The 19,934-nt window shown below is 46.5% G+C and overlaps 1 protein-coding gene across 1 annotated transcript in view; it reads right to left on the bottom strand.

The window, feature by feature from the left end:
- The window catches only part of HIPK3 (homeodomain interacting protein kinase 3), a 184,342-nt gene extending 166,145 nt beyond the window's left edge, over nt 1-18,197 (bottom strand). The window contains exon 1 of the mRNA XM_073576340.1: nt 17,826-18,197. Within this exon, the coding sequence (XP_073432441.1) occupies nt 17,826-17,901 (76 nt within the window). The 5' untranslated portion in view covers nt 17,902-18,197. The remainder of the gene's footprint in view (nt 1-17,825) is intronic.
- Nucleotides 18,198-19,934: the final 1,737 nt, after the last annotated feature.

Raw genomic sequence — 19,934 nt, 5'->3', positions numbered from 1 at the left:
TGGTGGACTATTTGGAGAAGGGAGCCACTATTACGGGCTCCTACTACGCAGAACAAATAAGAAGATTGCGGGAGGCTATCAAGGAGAAAAGGCGCGGCAAACTGCGGGCTGGAGTGCTGTTTCACCAAGATAACGCACCGGCTCACAAAGCTGCAGTTGCCATGGCTACCATTCAAGAAGCGGGCTTTGAACTGGTGGAACACACCCCCTATTTGCCAGATCTAGCCCCCAGTGACTTCTTTCTCTTTCCTTGGCTCAAGGAACACCTCCGGGGCAAGAAATTTAACGACAATAGCGATGTGATAACCGCTGTTGGGGAGTTTCTTGAGGGTCAAGATCAAGAATTATTTTCGAAGGGAATTCTAAGTTTAGAAAAGAGATGGACTAAATGTATAGACTTGTTAGGAGACTATAGTCAAAACATTTTTTATTTTTCTACATATTCATTGTGTTTATTATTGATTATCATTACTTTTCAATCGCCCCTCGTATAGAAAACCTAAAGCAGCTCAGGTTCTTCAAAAAAATCAACCATACATGAACCAACATCCCAAGTAGGAAATTACCTGATCAATGAAACTCAGCAAGGAACCTTGCTTATCGGAAGGCATGCAACCAGTTATCACTAAGATACAGCATTGTGGTTTTCCACAGAATAGGTTAGAAATTACATCAGTTGTTTCCATGCATTACACAACACAGCGTTTCTGTGCAAATTTACCAATGGGAAGAGTGTCCATTCTGTGTAGATAGACTCAACATCAGAGGTGCACCCACCAGCATTGCTCTGGCTAATTAAAATGTACACACAGTTTCAGAACTACAAGAACCAGGATCTTCACTACAAAAGAGAATGATTAAAACTGGGAAATTAAAGAATCAAGACTCAAAGCAAAAAGCCTCCAAACAGGTGTGGGGTCAAACAGCTGAGGCCCCCACTATTCGACAAAACTGGGTAGTTTTCTACCTAGTGTGAATGAAGCGGCAGTGTACCTGCTCGACTGCTGCACCATTCAATCCCTGTAAGACGGCCACAGCTCACCACCGGCCACAGCTGTTAAGAGACAGATGCCGTCTATTTAAAGAAGCCCTCCTCCTCCCACCAAAATTTTTATCCTCTTAATATATTGCAGTCATCATATTACATAGCACTGTGTACTTAAAATTGCACACTTTGCACGTCTACCCAGCTAATTCTTCTCTTTTTCATTAGGTCTCTGACAGCACCTGTTTAAAAACAGACTAGTCCAATCCATCTAAGCTCTGTACAGAGGCATTTAAAACTTTGGGCACTCTGCATTGTTAGTACCTAGTAGCAGCCCCTTTTGAAAGTTTCACAGCTTGCAAGCGCTTTTTTGTAGCCAAAATTTTTCCAGCTCTATAATATTTCTAGGTGGTCTTGCATGCTTCTATTTTGAGGTCTTGCCATAGATTTTCAATGATGTTCAGATCAGTGGACTTTGAGGGCCATTGCAAAACCTTCAGATTGCGCCTTTGGGGGTAGTCTATTGTGGATTTTGATGTGTCTCAAGGAAAATTATCTATCTGTAGAAGCCATCCTCTTTTCAACCAACTTTTATTTTACAGATGGTGTTATGTTTGCATCAAGAGTTGGTTGAAATTTCATTAAATTCATTCTTCCCCCCACCTGTTAAATGTTCCCCATGCCATTGACTGCAACAGTTTATCTCACGGTGCTAGCGGGGATGTCACCGAGGTCACGGCAGTTCAGCCCAGCTGGGAAAGGAGCCTCAGTGGCCGGACGTAACCTCGATGACGTCACCTGTGCTCGCAGCAGCTCAGTCACCTGTGGTTTTCAGCCTGGACGTACGCATCTTTGCACCGTTAAGGCTGAAAACTGTTTATCCCCCAGACATGGAATACGGCGTGGGACAGAAGAAGGGACAGGTATGGTATATTGTTTTTTTTTTAATTTTACTTTTATTACAGGAGAACGAGGGATTCAGTGGAATTAGGCGTTTAAATAAAAATGGAAAACTTGTTTCCTTTATAAGAAATAAGACTACTTTATTCTGGCTGTGTATTTACTATACAACTATAGGATTAGTAATGGATAGGTTTCTTATAGACGCCTCTCCATAACTAAGCCGTGGGCTTGATGTCACCTGACAATACAAAGGTGACATCAACCCCACAAATATGAACCCCACTTGCCACCGCTACAGGGCAAGTGGGAAGAGCCGGGCAAAGTGCCAGAATTGGCGCACCTAATAGATGTGCTTTTTCGGGGGCAGCTATTTTTAGGCTGGGCGGTGCCAATGACCATGGCCACTTACCAGCCTGAGAATACCAGCCTCCAGCTGTCTGCCTTAGCAAAGCTGGTTGTCAAAAATGGGGGGTGGGACCGCACACCTTTTTATTTATTTATATAAATAATTAAAATAAACAAAAACAGTGTGGGGACCCTTCTATTCTTGATCACTATCCTTGCTGAAGCTGACAGCTGAGGGTTGCAGGCTCCAGCTGTGAGTTTTGTCTGACTGGTTAGCAAAAATAAAGGGGAACCCACAACTTTTTTGTTTTTAATTATTTACAGCGCTGGATCGGCTAATGAATACTTCCATCCGCCGCTCCTGCTCTCACTGTAATTAGCGGCAGCAGGTGTCGGATGATGGGATCAGTAGTCCCATCAGCAGACACCAGTGACTGGAGGTAGACTTTATATCCCCTATCACAGCTGAAGGCTCCCGCTGTCGTTTGACAGCGTGAGAATCGCAGCTCTCTGACCGGTGGGGATGAATTCCCCGCCGATCAGAAGCGGTGTTTGCCGCGCTGTCATGCACATTACAATGCATCAAACACTGGATGTTCGGGCTCCCCATTCAAGTGAATGGGATTCGGGTACTGTTCTGATACCCGAACTTTTTGTAACTGTTCAGCAGAACCTGAACATCCAGGTGTCTGCCCATCTTTATTCTGTACCCATACAGTATCATGTTACTGGCAGATAATCCCGTTTAGACAGGACAATATGTTGACGATAATAAAAAAAAATATTTGCCAGTATAAACAATCCTTTCACCCAACGAACGAGCCCCTTGCTCCTGACCACTGACATGTTTATACTGGTGGATAACTGGGACCAGTGTTACTAGGAAAACTCGTTTGCCAAATATCTACTTTTGTAAATGTACTTTAACCCCTTACTGCAATCGGACGGGATAGTACGTCTGATGGCAGTACCCCCGCTTTGATGAGGGCTCCGGCGGTGACACAATATGTCAGCTGTTTTGAACAGCTGACATGTGCCCACAATAGGCGTGGATGGAATCGCGATCCACTCGCTCCTATTAACTAGTTAAATGCCGCTGTCAAACTGACAGCGGCATTTAACACCCGCTTCAGGTCATTAGGCCGGAAATACGCATACCACTGACACCCGTCACGTCATCAGGGGTCATCAGTTTGTCGGCATAACAACCAGAGGTCTCCCTGTGGTCGGTGCTCATAGCAATGCACCAATTCTGCTACATAGACGTGATCTGAGCATTGCCTCTATGCAGCAGAGCCGATCAAGTTGTGGCAGCTTCTAGCCTCCCATGGAGACTATTGAAGCATGTCAAAAGTTAAAGAAAAATAGTTTTAAAAATATAAAAAAAGTAATAAAATATAAAAAAGTTTAAATCACCCCCCTTTCACCCCATTCAAAGTAAAACAATAAAAAAAACAAACATACACATAATAGGTATCGCCGCGTTCAGAATCGCCCAATTAAAAAAAAAATAAAAAAAATTAAAAAAAAAAAATGGATTAACCCCTTCATGACCCAGCCTATTTTGACCTTAATGACCTGGCCATTTTTTGCAATTCTGACCAATGTCCCTTTATGAGGTAATAACTCAGGAACGCTTCAACGGATCCTAGCGATTCTGAGATTGTTTTTTCGTGACATATTGGGCTTCATGTTAGTGGTAAATTTAGGTCGATAATTTTTGCGTTTATTTGTGAAAAAAATGGAAATTTGGCGAAAATTTCGCAATTTTCAAATTTTGAATTTTTATTCTGTTAAACAAGAGGTATGTGACACAAAATAGTTACTAAATAACATTTCCCACATGTCTACTTTACATCAGCACAATTTTGGAAACAACATTTTTTTTGTTAGGGAGTTAAGGGTTAAAAGTTGACCAGCGATTTCTCATTTTTACAACAAAATTTACAAAACCATTTTTTTTAGGGACCACCATACATTTGAAGTCACTTTGAGGGGTCTATATGACAGAAAATACCCAAAAGTGGCACCATTCTAAAAACTGCACCCCTCAAGCTACTCAAAACTACATTCAAGAATATTATTAACCCTTCAGGTGCTTCACAGGAACTAAAGCAACGTGGAAGGAAAAAAATGGACGGTTTAATTTTTCCAACAAAAATTTTCTTTTAGCCTCAGTTTTTTCATTTTCACATGGGCAACAGGATAAAATGGATCATAAAATTTGTTGGGCAATTTCTCCTGAGTACATCGATACCTCATATGTGGTCATAAACCACTGTTTGGGCGCACGGCAGGGCCCGGAAGGGAAGGAGCGCCATTTGACTTTTTGAATGGAAAATTAGCTCCAATCGTTAGCAGACACGTCGTGTTTGGAGAGGCCCTGTGTGCCTAAACATTGGAGTTCCCCCACAAGTGACCCCATTTTGGAAACTAGACCCCCTAAGGAGCTTAACTAGATGTGTGGTGAGCACTCTGAGCCCCCAAGTGCTTCACAGAAGTTTATAACGCAGAACCGTGAAAATAAAAAATATTTTTTTCCCTCAAAAAATGATTTTTAGCTCACTATTTTTTATTTTCACAAGGGTAATAAGATAAATTGTACCCCAAAAGTTGTTGTTCAGTTTGTCCTGAGTACGCTGGTACCCCATAAGTGGGCGGGACCACTGTTTGGGCACATGTTGGGGCTCGGAAGGGAAGTAGTGATGTTTTGAAATGTCGACTTGGTGGAATGGTCTGCGGGCGTCATGTTACGTTTGCAGAGCCCCTGATGTACCGAAACAGTGGAAACCCCCCACAAATAACCCCATTTTGGAAACTAGACCACCCGAGGAACTAATATGTGTGGTGAGCACGTTGAACCCCCAAGTGCTTCACAGAAGTGTATAACGCAGAGCCGTGAAAATAAAAAATTTTTCTCCACAAAAATTATTTTTTTAGCCCCCAATTTTCAATTTTCCCAAGGGTAACAGGAGAAATTAGACCCCCAAAGTTCATATGCAATTTTTCCTGAGTACACGGATACCCCATATGTGGTGGTAAACCACTGTTTGGGCACACGTCGGGGCTCGGAATGGAGGCAGCACAGTTCGACTTTTTGAACGCAAAATTGGCTGGAATAAATGGTGGCGCCATGTCGTGTTTGGAGACCCCCTGATGTGCCTAAACAGTGGAAACCCCTCAATTCTATCTCCAACCCTAACCCCAATACAACCCTAACCCTAATCCCAACCCTAATCATAACCCCAACACACCCCTAACCCTAATACCAACTCTAACCCTAATCACAAACCTAACCCTAATCCCAACCCCAACCCACCCCCCTAACCCTAGCCCTATTTCTAACCCTAACCCTATTTCTAACCCTAATTGAAAAATAAAAATATTTTATTATTTGTCCCTATGGGGGGTGATAAGGGGGGCGGTGAGTTACTTTTTTTTTTATTTTGATCACTGTGAGTTTATCACAGTGATCAAAATAAAAAAAATGAATCTGCCGCCGGGAAATGCCCACGGGTGCACTGCTCATGCGCCCGCCATTTTCCAAGATGGCGGCGCCCATAGACCGGGACGGCGGGACACCGGGACGGCCAGGGGGGGTTAGTGAGTATCGTGGGGGGGGGAAATCGGAAGGTGGGGGGAGCGGAGGGAAGGGGGAGGGGGGCAGATTGTGACAGCGGCGGCCGATCGCCGCCGGCAGTCAGTGGCGGCGCCCGATCGGCACTGTCAGTCGGCGGGGGGGTTAACTTAGTGTCTCCAGCTATGTCCGATGCTATTTCAGCATCGGCCATGGCTGGATTGTAATATTTCATCAATTTTCATTGATGGAATATTACTATCGCTCTGATTGGCTGTTTGTTACACTTTTAACAGCCAATCAGAGCGATCGTAGCCACGTGGGGGCGAAGCCACGCCCCCTGTGGTGAAGAACAAAGCCCCCTGTGTCTGCGGGTCAGGTGACCTTTCAGTGACCCCGGTCATCCGACCCGCAGGGGGGCTTTAAAGTCATGACGCCACATAGGCGTCATGGGTTGTTTTGGCACGACTTTTCATGATGCCTATGTGGCGTCAAAGGTCGTGAAGGGGTTAACCTGATTGCTACACGGCGTACTGAAAAAAAAATCGAAACGCCAGAATTACGTTTTTTTTGGTCGCCGTGACGTTGCATTAAAATGCAATAACGGGCGATTAAAAGAACGTATCTGCACAAAAATGCTATCATTAAAAACGTCAGCCCGGCACGCAAAAAATAGGCCCTCACCCAACTCGAGATCACGAAAAATTGAGACGTTTTATGGGTATCGGAAAATTGTGCAATTTTTTTTAATTTTTTATTTTTTTTAGCAAACTTTGGAATTTTTTTTTCACCACAGATAAAAAATAACCTAGATATGTTTGGTGTCTATGAACTCGTAATAACCTTGAGAATCATAATGGCAGGTCAGCTTTACCATAGAGTGAACCTAGCAAAAATGCTAAACCAAAAACAAGTGTGGGATTTCACTTTTTTTTGCAATTTCAACACACTTGGAATTTTTTTTTCCCCGTTTTCGAGTACCCAACATGGTAAAAATGATGTCGTTCAAAAGTACAACTCGTCCTGCAAAAAATAAGCCCTCACATGGCCATATTGATGGAAAAATAAAGTTATGGCTCTGGAAAGAAGTGGAGAGAAAAACAAAAACGCAAAACTGAAAAAAGCTCCAGTTATGAAGGGTTTAAAAGGACATAATGTGATGTATTAAAAAAATGCACTGAGTTTTCGGCCTCCCGTCTGTCTAATTAGCAGGCTCTTGTTTATTAAACTTCTCAGGAAGTATACATTTTCTTTCCACAGACAGTAAACGCTGCATTCCCCACTTTTCCCCTGCGTGTACATGCACTGACACCAACCCAAACAATGCACACTGTAAGTGTAATTAAGCCAGTAATTCAGAGCTCCGCCACTCCCAAGCTTCTTTCACAATATCCTCCTCTTTGTAGCTGCACATTCCATTTGGCAGCAGAGACTAGGCAGAGTTGGGTCAGGATTACAGCCTTCAACACCTCACCTTTCACTGACTGCAAGTGCTGCTGACTCCTTGCACAGTTGTCTACAGTCTGACAAGTTTTCTCAGCTCTGCAACATCAAAACAAGTAGGTTTCATCCACATACAATGTAGCTGTGCTGACATGACTTTCTTGGTAGCTAGAGGATATGTTCAGTGGGTACGGAAAGTATTCAGACCCCTTTAAAATTTTTCGCTCTTTGTTTCATTGCAGCCATTTGGTAAATTCAAGAAAGTTCATTTTTTCCTCACTGTACATTCTACACCCCATGCTGACTGAAAAAACTAATGTAGAAATTTTTGCAAATGTATTAAAAAAGAAAAACTGAAAATATCACATGGTCATAAGTATTCAGACCCTTTGCTCAGACACTCATATTTAAGTCACATGCTGTCCATTTCCTTGTGATCCTCCTTGAGATGGATCTACTCCTTCATTGGAGTTTTTTAATTAAACTGATAGGACTTGTTTTGTAAAGGCGCACACCTGTCTATATAAGACCTCACAGCTCACAGTGCACGATAGACCAAATGAGAATCATGAGGTCAACGGAACTGGCCAAGGAGCTCAGAGACAGAATTGTGGCAAGGCACAGATCTGGCCAAGGTTACAAAAGAATTTCAGAAGTACTTAAGGTTCCTAAGAGCACAGTGGCCTCCATAATCCTTAAATGTTAGAAGTTTGGGACCACCAGAAGTCTTCCTAGATCTGGCCATCCAGCCAAACTGGCAAAACGTGGGAGAAGAGCCTTGGTTAGAGAGGTAAAGAAGAACCCCAAGATAACTGTGGCTGAGCTCCACAAATGCAGTAGGGAGATGGGAGAAAGTTCCACAAAGTCAACTATCACTGCATCCCTCCACCAGTCGGGTCTTTATGGCAGAGTGGATTAACGGAAACCTCTCCTCAGTGCAAGACATATGAAAGCCCGCACAGAGTTTGCTAAAAAACAAAAAGGACTCCCAGACTATGAGAAATAAGATTCTCTGGTCTGATGAGATGAAGATAGACCTTTTTGGTGATAATTCTTAGCGGCATGTGTGCAGAAAACCAGGTACTGCTCATCACCTGCCCAATACATTCCCAACAGTGAAACATGATGGTGGCAGCATCATGCTATGGGAATGTTTTTCAGCTGCAGGGACAGGACGACTGGTTGCAATTGAAGGAAACATGAATGCGGCCAAGTACAGAGATGTCCTGGATGAAAACCTCTTCCAGAGTGCTCTGGACCTCAGACTTGGCCAAGGTTCACCTTCCAACAAGACAAAGACCCTAAGCACACAGCTAAAATAACAAAGGAGTGGCTTCAGAACAACTCTGCGACCATTCTTGACTGGCCCAGCCAGAGCCCCAACCTAAACCCAATTGAGCATCTCTGGAGAGACCTGAAAATGGCTGTCCACCAACGTTCACCATCCAACCTGAAGGAACTGGCGAGGATCTGCAAGGAAGGAATGGTTGTGGATCCCCAAATCCATGTGTGAAAAACTTGCTGCATCATTCCCAAGATGAGTCATGGCTGTACTAGCTCAAAAGGGTACTTCTACTCAATGCTGAGCGACCATGTGATATTTCAGTTTTTCTTTTTTAATAAATTAGCAAAAAATTCTACATTTGTTTTTTTTTTTTCAGTCAAGATGAGGTGCAGAGTGTACATTAATGAGAAAAAAATGAACTTCTTTGAATTTACCAAATGGCTGCAATGAAACAAAAAGTGAAAAATTTAAAGGGGTCTGAATACTTTCTGTACCCACAGTAAGATTCACAACTCACATTTAGGATATGTACACACGTCTTTTTCAGACAGATTCCTCCTGGGACCGGCCTGAAAAAGTGCTAGAAAACTGCCAAAAAACGAACATATGCACAGCAATGTTAAAGTGACTTTTCACAATTGTGTGGAAAAGTGTTTGCCCCTTCCTGATTTCCTATTCTTTTGCATGTTTGTCACACTTAAATGTTTCAGATCACAAAACAAATGTAAATATTAGACAAAGAAAACACAAATAAACACAAAATGCAATTTTTAAATGAAGGTCTTTATTAATAATGGAAAAGGAAATCCAAAACTCCTGGGCCCTGTGTGAAAAAGTGATTGCCCCTTAAACCTAATAACTGGTTGGGCCGTCCATAAGGCCCCATCACACATAGCGAGATCGCTGCCGAGTCACAATTTTTGTGACACAACAGCGATCTCACCAGCGAGATCGCTGTGTGTGACAGTGATCAGCCCCCCTGCTGGTATCGCTGATCGCTGCAGGAAAGGTCAGGACTTTTTTTGGTCGCTGGTCTCCCGCTGGCCACCACGCATCGATGCGTGACAGGCGGGAGAACAGCGACCTGCTGGTAACTAATGTACACATCGGATATCCAAGGGACGTGCGTCCCTTAGATACCCAATGTGTACGTTAGTTACCAGCGCGCTGATGGAGGGAGCTGGTAACTAACGTACACATCGGGTATCTAGGGACGCACGTCCCTTGGATACCCGATGTGTACATTAGTTACCAGCTTCCTGCATCAGCGCGCTGGTAACTAACGTGCACAGCGACGCTGGGCGTCGCTGTGCTGATCGCTGGTGAAGCTGTCTGACAGCTCACCAGCGATCACATAGCGATTCCCCAGTGATCCTGACCCATGGATATCATTGTCAGGATTGCTGTTGAGTCGCTATGTGTGACTCCAGCCTTAGCAGCAAGTGGTGTTTACACACGTCCAGGAGGACCAGGCAGCGCTGATATTTTCAACTATTAAGATTATCCTGCGTTACAGCAGCTTTCTGACCATTTGATTACTGGCGTTATCAGTGAGTAACATAGAAAGCGCCCTCCTTCAAGCTACTTTCAAACATACTAGCATGTAACTGATGAAGGTCTATATTGACCGAAACGTTTTCTGGTACTACAATAAACTGCCTCGCCAAGCATTAAGTTGAGTCCAGGCTTTCATTTTATCATATATGGTTTGGGAACCTAACTTGGCACCACTACAGTAGTGCACACGGTGTTTTCTACTTAGCAGCAACAACTGCAATCAAGAGTTTGCGATAACTGGCAATGAGTCTTTTACAACGCTCTGGAGGAATTTTGGCCCACTCATCTATTCAGTATTGTTGTAATTCAGCCACATTGGAGGGTTTCCGAGCATGAAAAGCCTTTTTAAGGATATTCCATATCAACTCAATCAGATTAAGGTCAGGACTTTAACTAGGCCACTCCAAAGTCTTAATTTTCTCTGAAGCCATTCAGAAGTGGGCTTCCTTGTGTGTTGTGGATCATTGCCCTGCTGCATAGCCCAAGTGCGCTTCAGCTTTAGGTCACGAACAGATGGCCGGACATTCTCCTTCAGGATTTTCTGGTAGACACCAGAATTCATGGTTCCATTTACCACAGCAAGTCTTCCAGGTGCTGAAGAAGCAAACCAGCCCCAGATCATCAAATGCTGTGTTGCTTTTACACCACGCCAGATGTAATGGGACATACAACTTCCAAAGAGTTCAACTTTTGTCTCGTTAGTCCACAGAGTATTCTGCCAAAAGTCTTGGGGATCATCAATGTTGTTTCCCTAATGTTTTCTGGCAAAATAGAAACAAGCCTTTATGTTCTTACTGCTCAGCAGTGGTTTTCGTCTTGGCCATGCAGGCCATTTTTGCCCAGTCTCTTTCTCATGGTGAAGTCATGAACACTGACCTTAACTGAAGCAAGTGAGGCCTGCAGTTATTTGGGTTTTGTTGTGGGATCTTTTGTGACCTCTTGGATGAGTCATCGCTGTGCTCTTGAGGTAATTTTCGTCAGGCTGTCACTCCTGGAAAGGTTCACTGATAGTTCCATGCTCTTGCCATTTGTGGATAATGGCTCTCACTGTGGTTCGATGAAGTCCTAAAGCTTTAGAAATGGCTTCATAACCTTTTTCAGACTGATATATCTCAATTATTTTGCTTCTCATTTGTTCATGAATTTCTTTGCATTGCGGCATGATGTCTAACTTTTGAGGATTTTTTTTTGTCTATTTCACTGTCAGGCAGGTTCTATTAAAGGGATTTCTTGATTTAGAACAGGTATGGCAGTAATCAGGTCTGAGTTTGGCTATGGAATTTGAACTCTGTTCCCAAAAATGTGATAAACCAGTTAATTTGCTTAAAGTGGGGGAGAGCAATCACTTTTTCACACACGGCCCAGTAGGTTTGGATTTCTTTTTCTCTTAATAATAAAGGCCTTAATATTATCAGTGACAAACATGCAAAAAAATAGGAAATCAGGAATGGATCAAACACTTTTTCACACAACTGTATGTTCCATCTTTTGTCACGATTTTTAACCACTTCGGGCTTTGAAAGTCACAAAACAGTTAACAGAATTGACCTGACGATTCTTCACATGACATTCGCTTGGAAGCAGCCACCATCTTAAATATAAAATTTAAAAAGAAAAAGATGATGGTGGCAAGGTTAATGCAGAAACAACGAAGACGACGCAAAAGGAGATGCTTCAGGAAAAACACCACTAGCATTTTCCTGAAGTGTCTTCTGCTTTCGATGCAAGTGTGCTGGCACCCAAAAGTTGTGTGCACATACCCTAAAAAGGTGTTTTCTCATTATTATTAATGGGTAAAGTTACTGACAGTTTGTAAAAACAAGCATTTTTGTTTTCTTATTTACGTGTTATTAAAAATCCTTTAAATTCCATAATCCTTTAAATTCTCAAGAACAAAAACATTTTTAATTTTATTGTTTACTGCCTAGGTTACCAGTCATCGACAAATGTTTTATTTGCGGTGGCGATTTCTGTAGGCAAGAACTGCAGTACTTACAAGTGTTTATCTATAGCGCTTATAAGGGGGTTGTCCGGCCAGAACCTGACCTAGTGGGTGCAGCCCCGCTCCAAACACTGCTTTTGAGTGAGGCCATGCCCCGTCTAGTGAAGCGGCCGGCCAATGTGCGTGGCCAACAAGAGTGCGCTGCCTCGCTCCATACATGTGTATGGAAGAGAAGCCACGGCCACTGGTCGCAAGTATGTATTACACATACATACCCTACGGTTCCGGGTCAGAAACCGGCGAATGCCCAGAACGCACGGTGCTAAACCCTGTTTGGGCATAGGGACAACAAAAAAGGAGGAAATCCAGGTCTTACATAAATTACCTAGGGTCGATAATTTCAATAACTGACATAGAATCATAGAATGGTAGAGTTGGATAGGACCTCCTGGGCCATCTGGTCCAACCCCCTGCTCAAAGCAGGATTCGCTAAATCATCCCAGTCAGATGTCTGTCCAGCCTCTGTTTGAAGACTTCCATTGAAGGAGAACTCACCACTTCTCGTGGCAGCCTGTTCCACTCATTGATCACTCTGTCAAAAAAAAATTTCTAATATCTAATCTGTGTCTATTCCCATTCAGTTTAATCCCATTGCTTCTAGTCTTTCCTTGTGGAAATGAGAATAAAGATGATCCTTCTACAATGTGACAGCCCTTGAGATATTTGTAGACAGCTATTAAGTCTCCTCTCAGTCTTCTCTTTTGCAAACTAAACATGTAGAAGCATACATGCAGTTTTTTTTTTTATAAGCTAAAACCAGGAGTGTATTCACAAGGAAACAGAAAGGAAAATCTAGAAGGCCTAGATGTACGTAGGACGCTGGCTCTATTTGTGGCTTTGGCTCAAGAAAGGACATTAAAAAAATGCAACATAAACTGCACCAATAACCACATATGTATCTCCAGCCCTAAAGGGTATGTGCCCACAATCCCTTTCTTGCTAACTTTTCTTCATAAATATAAGTATACCACCTAAGCATGTGTATACACACACAAGTATAACACACACATGTATAGTCTAATAATAAATAACTGAAATGCTAAATATTATATTTTAGCAGTAAACCTTCTACAGACTGAAGTCCAAAAATAGAAAAAAAGCATCATATTTCACAATTGTTGATTTACCACATCCTACTGTCCAAAATGGGAATTTACAGCTTTTTTTTCTGCCATTAACCCTCTCACAACCTCCCATGTCCCAAAAGGGAATCAACCAACGTACAAGCTGGAAAACCTTTTGTCGTCTGTGAGATCCTCTCTTCTGATCTTGTGAAGTATAATACAAGCGCTTGAAATAAGATTGACTTTACGCATGTGAGGTATAGAGGATAAATCTGTGTGCAAGATGCAAACAAAAGGGAAAAGGCTAATAAAAGCTTTACACACATCCAAAAATATCTCAGGACTTGCTGTTTTCTATGCAACACGAAAAGCTATGGGATGTGTTTAGATGAAGGAGGAAGAGCGAGAACTCACAATGACAAAGGGGATATACAAAGTGAAGAGTAACAGGATGTCATGGGGGAGGGCCGTAGGAAAAGGAAGCAGAAAAACTGATGATGGCATGTCTATATGGGGCAGCGCCTCGGACTGCTATCTTCTGTGGGCTAGTGAATCTGAATAGAGCCCCTGGAAGTTTGAGGAATGTGATGGGCTCAGCAGTCGTGTGCTGACACCTCATTCACGCCCTCTTCGTCCCCACCCTCCGTGAGCGCACCCGGTCACAACATGTTGACACAGCTCCAGTGATGTGCATGGAATATATGCACCATCATCACAACCAGATGAATAAACCTAGTAATCCATAACTAGGGGCGCAGAGATGAGCAGCCACACTACAACACTTTAATCACACCTGGCTTGGATAAATTCATTTCAGTACAAAAGTATATCAGTTTTTTTAACAGACACTTAAAAGGAGCAGGGGTCCCAAATTTGGTAACTTATAAAAGTAGTAGCACTTATTAATCACACAAGTTTGCAAACGTTTCTCGAAATTCTCAAAATTAGGCCGGGATCACACATGCGAGGAATACAGCCAAGTCTCGCATGTTAATACCTGGCACTGCCGCCGGTACTCGGGAGCGGAGCGTGCGGCTCCATGTATTGCTATGCGGCTGCACGCTCCGCTCCGAGTGCCGACGGCAGTGCCAGGTATTAACATGCAAGACTCAGCTGTATTCCTCACATGTGTGATCCCGGCCTTAGAGTTAAGTGATAAAGTAGTGATCATGGGGGCAGGGATTTTCCTGGAATACCTGTTCTTAGGGTCCTTTTTCACATAGCGACGCACCAGCGATCCCGACAACGATACGACCTGGTAAGGATCGCTGGTGCGTCACTACATGGTCGCTAGTAAGCTGTCAAACAGGCAGATCTCTTCAACGACGCAGCAATCCGACGACGATCCGTATAACGACCTCGGTGGTCGCTGGTACCTTGTCACACAGCAGCTTTTCTGACGATTCCCGCCTGCGTCCCTGTGTTCTGCGTTACCAACGAGGTCACTCGTTGGCGTTAAACACAGCGATGCGCGCTGGCCAGCGGGACGTCGACGTGAAAAAAAAGGCCCAGGACATTTGAACATGATCAGTGATATCCAGCGGGGGGGGGGCTTGTCACCGCTATGGAGATAATGTTTCAAGCTGGGTTCACATGGTCATACTAAAACTTGGAAAATTCCCATCTGCACATAACTGTGACTGGCTCCCTATAATAGCTCGCCAACAAGCGGACTACCATTACTACCTGCTAGGCCTGGTCATAAAACATACCAGACTTCTGCATAAGAGTTTGTTTTTTCACAAGGACCGTTGCTCGTGTGCACTGGCCCACAGCTTATTACTGGGTCAATGTGCCAGTAACCACACAGACAGAATACATGCAGGTCTGAACAACTTCTTATGGGCCATGTTTGAAGCGCCTATTTCTAGCTAAAGAACATGAACTGATCCCCAAGAAAGTGGGACTTTCAGACGTCCACAGGAATCCATTCTAATTTTTCGCAAGAAACAGAAGGGGCGTGCTGTGAAATGCAAATATTATGTTCCCTGGGAAGTAGGGCATCAATTACTACACAGCCAATTTACCTTGAAAGAGCTATGAAAAGTTGCACAGTCCTCTACTCTGTAAGGCCGGTGTTACCGGAGTAAGAAGGGGCATGTCTGCACTGTGGGATCTAATGACCTGAATTATCAGCATCAATGGTCTCTAGATCCCGGGACTAGCTGCCATGAAACAGGCGCTCGGGACCAGCCCAGATAGCGGCTCAGCAATCGTATTTCGTGTTCTCAAGCAAAAAGTCACCACATTCCCACCAAGTATTGTTATCCAGGAGATCACCGGGCATCATGGGGAGTAGGAGCATACTTCCCAAGCCGGGCATTTCCTACAGAAAACACAAGTACCGTATCTAAAAAAAAATATTATATATCACATGGTGGTCACAATCTGTGGTCAAAGACTTGATGTCCCTTGTAGATATCACACACATTACTGGGTCCACAACACAGAACTCCGCTCCACATACAGATCGCCATTATTTAATGTGCAGAACACGTTACCTCCCAGCCTTTCCTTATCCCCAATTCTCAGACCAACCCTCAAATTCCAAATCTGTTGGTACATGAACACTTTCACGCAGAGGGGACCACCATGGCCCACGTAAAAGACAACACTAAGGGCATGTGCACACGATCCGGAGTGGCTGCGGGCTTATACAGCATCGAGATGTTACAGCACAGTGGATGGGATTTCAAGAAATCCCATATCCACTCTGCGCCCACACCCACCCACAGCATGTCAATTTCTCTAGTGGAAACGCGAGTCTCCACAAGATAAATCCCACCCATACAATGTATTGGACGCAGTAAACGCACACGGTTCAGTGATCACATGTGGATTCACCTGCGTTCAATAGACGGCAGAGATTTCAACACAGCGAACATACACTGCGTCCAGAGGCCTGCTACTTCTAGATTGTGTGCACCCGGCCTAAATGATTCTGTCACCAGACCCCCTAGATCACTACCTGTCGATGTTAGTACTTGCTCTTTTGAAAAAGTTGCCTCTTCCCCTTCTCAGCACCGATTTCTGCAGCCCCTCACCCCCCGCATCTCCTAGAATTCTTGTAACAATTCAATACAGGAAAGATGTATATCTTTGTACCGTGTTAGCCAGTGGATAGAAAAATATTCAGGATTGAGAGTCCTCAGTAGTTGATACCTTTAAATATGTGACTTCAGATTTTGTATTAGTCTAGCCTGATGAAGAGACCTGAGTAGTCTCGAAAGCGTGCAATGTGTTACCATCTTTTCAGTTAGCCATTAAAAGGTATCAACCACTGAGGGCTCTCAATCCTGAATATTTTTGTAACAATTCAAGAAATGCAAATTAGGGGCAGATGGGTCACAGTGACAAACTGCAACCACAGGGGAGGTGGGGGGGGGGCTATTCCGTATAACAGGGAAGGTGGGGGGGGCTGCTCCGCCGGCACAGGGGAGATGGGGGGAGGGGGGGGGGTGCCCTGCCGGCACAGGGGAGATGGGGGGGGCTGCTCCGTATAACAGGGAAGGTTGGGGGGGCTGCTCCGCCGGGACAGGGTAGGTGGAGGGGGCTTCTCCGCCACCACAGGGGAGATGGGGGGGTTGCTCCGCCGGCACAGGGAAGGTGGGGGTGGCTGCTCCGCCGGCACAGGGAAGGTGGGGGGGGCTGCTCCGCCGGCACAGGGTAGGTGGAGGGGGGGGGCTGCTCCGCCGGCAGGGGGGAGGGGGGGCTGCTCCGCCGGCACAGGGTAGGTGGAGGGAGGGGCTGCTCCGCCGGCACAGGGTAGGTGGAGGGAGGGGCTGCTCCGCCGGCACAGGGTAGGTGGAGGGAGGGGCTGCTCCGCCGGCACAGGGTAGGTGGAGGGAGGGGCTGCTCCGCCGGCACAGGGTAGGTGGAGGGAGGGGCTGCTCCGCCGGCACGGGGTAGGTGGAGGGAGGGGCTGCTCCGCCGGCACGGGGGAGGTGGGGGGGGGCTGCTCCGCCGGCACGGGGGAGGTGGGGGGGGGGTTGCTCCGCCGGCACGGGGGAGGTGGGGGGGGGGGGTTGCTCCGCCGGCACAGGGGAGGTGGGGGGGGGGGGTTGCTCCGCCGGCACAGGGGAGGTGGGGGGTTGCTCCGCCGGCACAGGGGAGGTGGGGGGGGGGGTTGCTCCGCCGGCACAGGGGAGGTGGGGGGGCTGCTCCGCCGGCACAGGGGAGGTGGGGGGGGTTGCTCCGCCGGCACAGGGGAGGTGGGGGGGGCTGCTCCGCCGGCACAGGGGAGGTGGGGGGGGGGTTGCTCCGCCGGCACAGGGGAGGTGGGGGGGGCTGCTCCGCCGGCACAGGGGAGGTGGGGGGGGCTGCTCCGCCGGCACAGGGGAGGTGGGGGGGGCTGCTCCGCCGGCACAGGGGAGGTGGGGGGGGGCTGCTCCGCCGGCACAGGGGAGGTGGGGGGGGGCTGCTCCGCCGGCACAGGGGAGGTGGGGGGGGGCTGCTCCGCCGGCACAGGGGAGGTGGGGGGGGGGGCTGCTCCGCCGGCACGGGGGAGGTGGGGGGGGGCTGCTCCGCCGGCACAGGGGAGGTGGGGGGGCTGCATCGCTTTCTGTCAGCTCCCAGACCCGGAGATCTCCTGTATAGCAGCTCCCCTGCAGTCTCCGCGCTCTGTCAGGGTCCCCGACCCCCATGGCGGCGCCCATTCCCCTCACCTTCATAGAGCAGGAGGAGGTGCAGCGTGCAGGGCTGTGCCGGACATGTCAGGTAGTGAGCGGGGCCCCTCTGCATGCTCAGCTCGCTGCGGCCGCTGCTGCCATCTTGTCCCGGCCCAGAGCTCCGTCACTGTCGTTCTCGGCAGCCCCGTGGTGGCTTCGGGGGCCCGTGCTGTGGCTTCTCTCCCCTCACTGACAGCCCATACTAGTCCTGTAAGCGCGGGCTCCTCGTCTCTCTCGGTCACGCCGCGCACACACAGCCGCCGCCGCCCGCTCCCCTCCTAACATGTCGCTCCTCGGCAGCCTGGGGGAAACAGGCAGCAACAGCCGATTACCGAACTCATCCGACCAAAGAAACGCCACCTGGCGTCCGCAACGCAGAAGGTCGCCATGGCAACCCATGAGCGGTTGTTTACATCTGTGACGTCATAGGTTTTTAACCCTTTGACGGCATGTCGGATCCATTGCCGTAATTTAGAGGGCAGTCATTGTTTCCATGAATAGTGAGTGAGATGTGTGACACTGACAGAAGAGCCGCCGGGCACCGGGCAGCGCTCATAGTCACAGAGCACTATAGCAAGGAAGGCTGGGCGGTGAATGGTTGCCATGGGCAGCAAAGGACTGAATCTTGTTTATTATCTGACGGTTTCAAAAGTCTTCCCCATTGAGTTAAAGATAACAAAGTGCCTGAGAATTGTTATCCTCCCCAATGTGATTGGTATAGTGTCCCCTCACAGCCTGTGCCGGACAGGGGTACGTGGCATTCATGGGAGCTTCGATTTTAACCCCCCTTCTCTTATTCCCCTCCTCATTCTTACCTTATAAACTACCGAATAATCACACCACGCTTATATTGGATTGATTGGCCACAGCAGCCTTTTAATAACATTTACTAACAAAACAATTTAAAACAACAACCTCCCAGAAGGGGTGGTCCTCGAAGCCCCAAAAAAAACTATAAAACATAGGTTTAATAAACCCACCTTGGCGCCAGGTCGTGTCTTACCTCTAGCCGCTATGCACCAGCTCAGAGGCACCTATTAACTAACCTGGCCAATGTCCAAAACCAACCACGGGCCCTTTAATCCCTTCCCCGGGATTATTTAAACACCCGTCCACTTAACTCCACCCCAGGGGGGGTCCAGAACCTCTTGAAACCCCCCTCACATTAACCAACTCCAACTTTGAGAACCCCCCCCACATTAACCAGCTCCAACTTCGAGAAACCCCCCTCACATTAACCAACTCCAACTTCGAGAACCCCCCCCACATTAACCAGCTCCAACTTCGAGAACCCCCCCATGCAACAAGCATAAATGCTTTGTACCCCTCAAACATTTATGTCCCTCCACACTTTACGGCCCTTTTCAGGGCCTTCTTGTACCACATTTAAATATATCCCATCCCTCCGCCAAAATTCTCCTTTTATTTTTAGAAGTATTTGAAGGTTAGACAGTGTGGTGAATCCGTCCCTACACTCCAGGTTTTGGAAGTGGCTCTATGACCATGATTCCATTTAAATCTGCCAGTTTGGTCAGTTTGGAGTTTGCAAGCTGCAGAGCAGGAGGCTCTGTGTAACCCAGGTCTGTGTGGAGCTAACACTCAGCCAGAAACTTCAAGTCGGCTCATGCACCCAAGAGACACAGCAGTTCCATTGTCCGCGACAACGGGTTTTGAATACGGATTGTTTTTTGTGGAAACCCGGCTGCGATCTGGAGGATATCACTTCTGTGTGTAAGACTGAAAATAAAGACATTGTTTATGTTGAACTTTCTGTGGTCCCTGCCTATCTGTAACACTGCACTACATATGGTTGGAAAATGCAGGCAGTGTGATCTGTGGCATACCCAAAGCAAGCTGCATGTTGGTTATTAGACCCACAATGCTACAGCCCAAGCCGACAAAATGGATGAGTTGTTAAAGCAATTGTTCCTTAGTCAGAGGCAGCAGCACGAGTTGTATCAGCAGCAGCAGACGAACAACCTGATACTGCAAAAGATTGCTGCCCTGCGAGAAATGCCCTCACCAGCAACCCCGATACTTTCTGGGGCCCGGTACAAAGTCTGGTCAGCGCTGAGGAAGATGAGTCCTGAATAGGGATGAGCGAGC

Source organism: Dendrobates tinctorius, unplaced genomic scaffold (assembly GCF_039654945.1).
Source record: "Dendrobates tinctorius isolate UK_male_01 unplaced genomic scaffold, ASM3965494v1 ptg000048l, whole genome shotgun sequence".
NCBI classification, from domain to species: domain Eukaryota; kingdom Metazoa; phylum Chordata; class Amphibia; order Anura; family Dendrobatidae; genus Dendrobates; species Dendrobates tinctorius.
The sequence above is the reverse complement of the archived record's forward strand: the minus strand, read 5'-3'. Positions and strand labels throughout refer to the sequence as shown.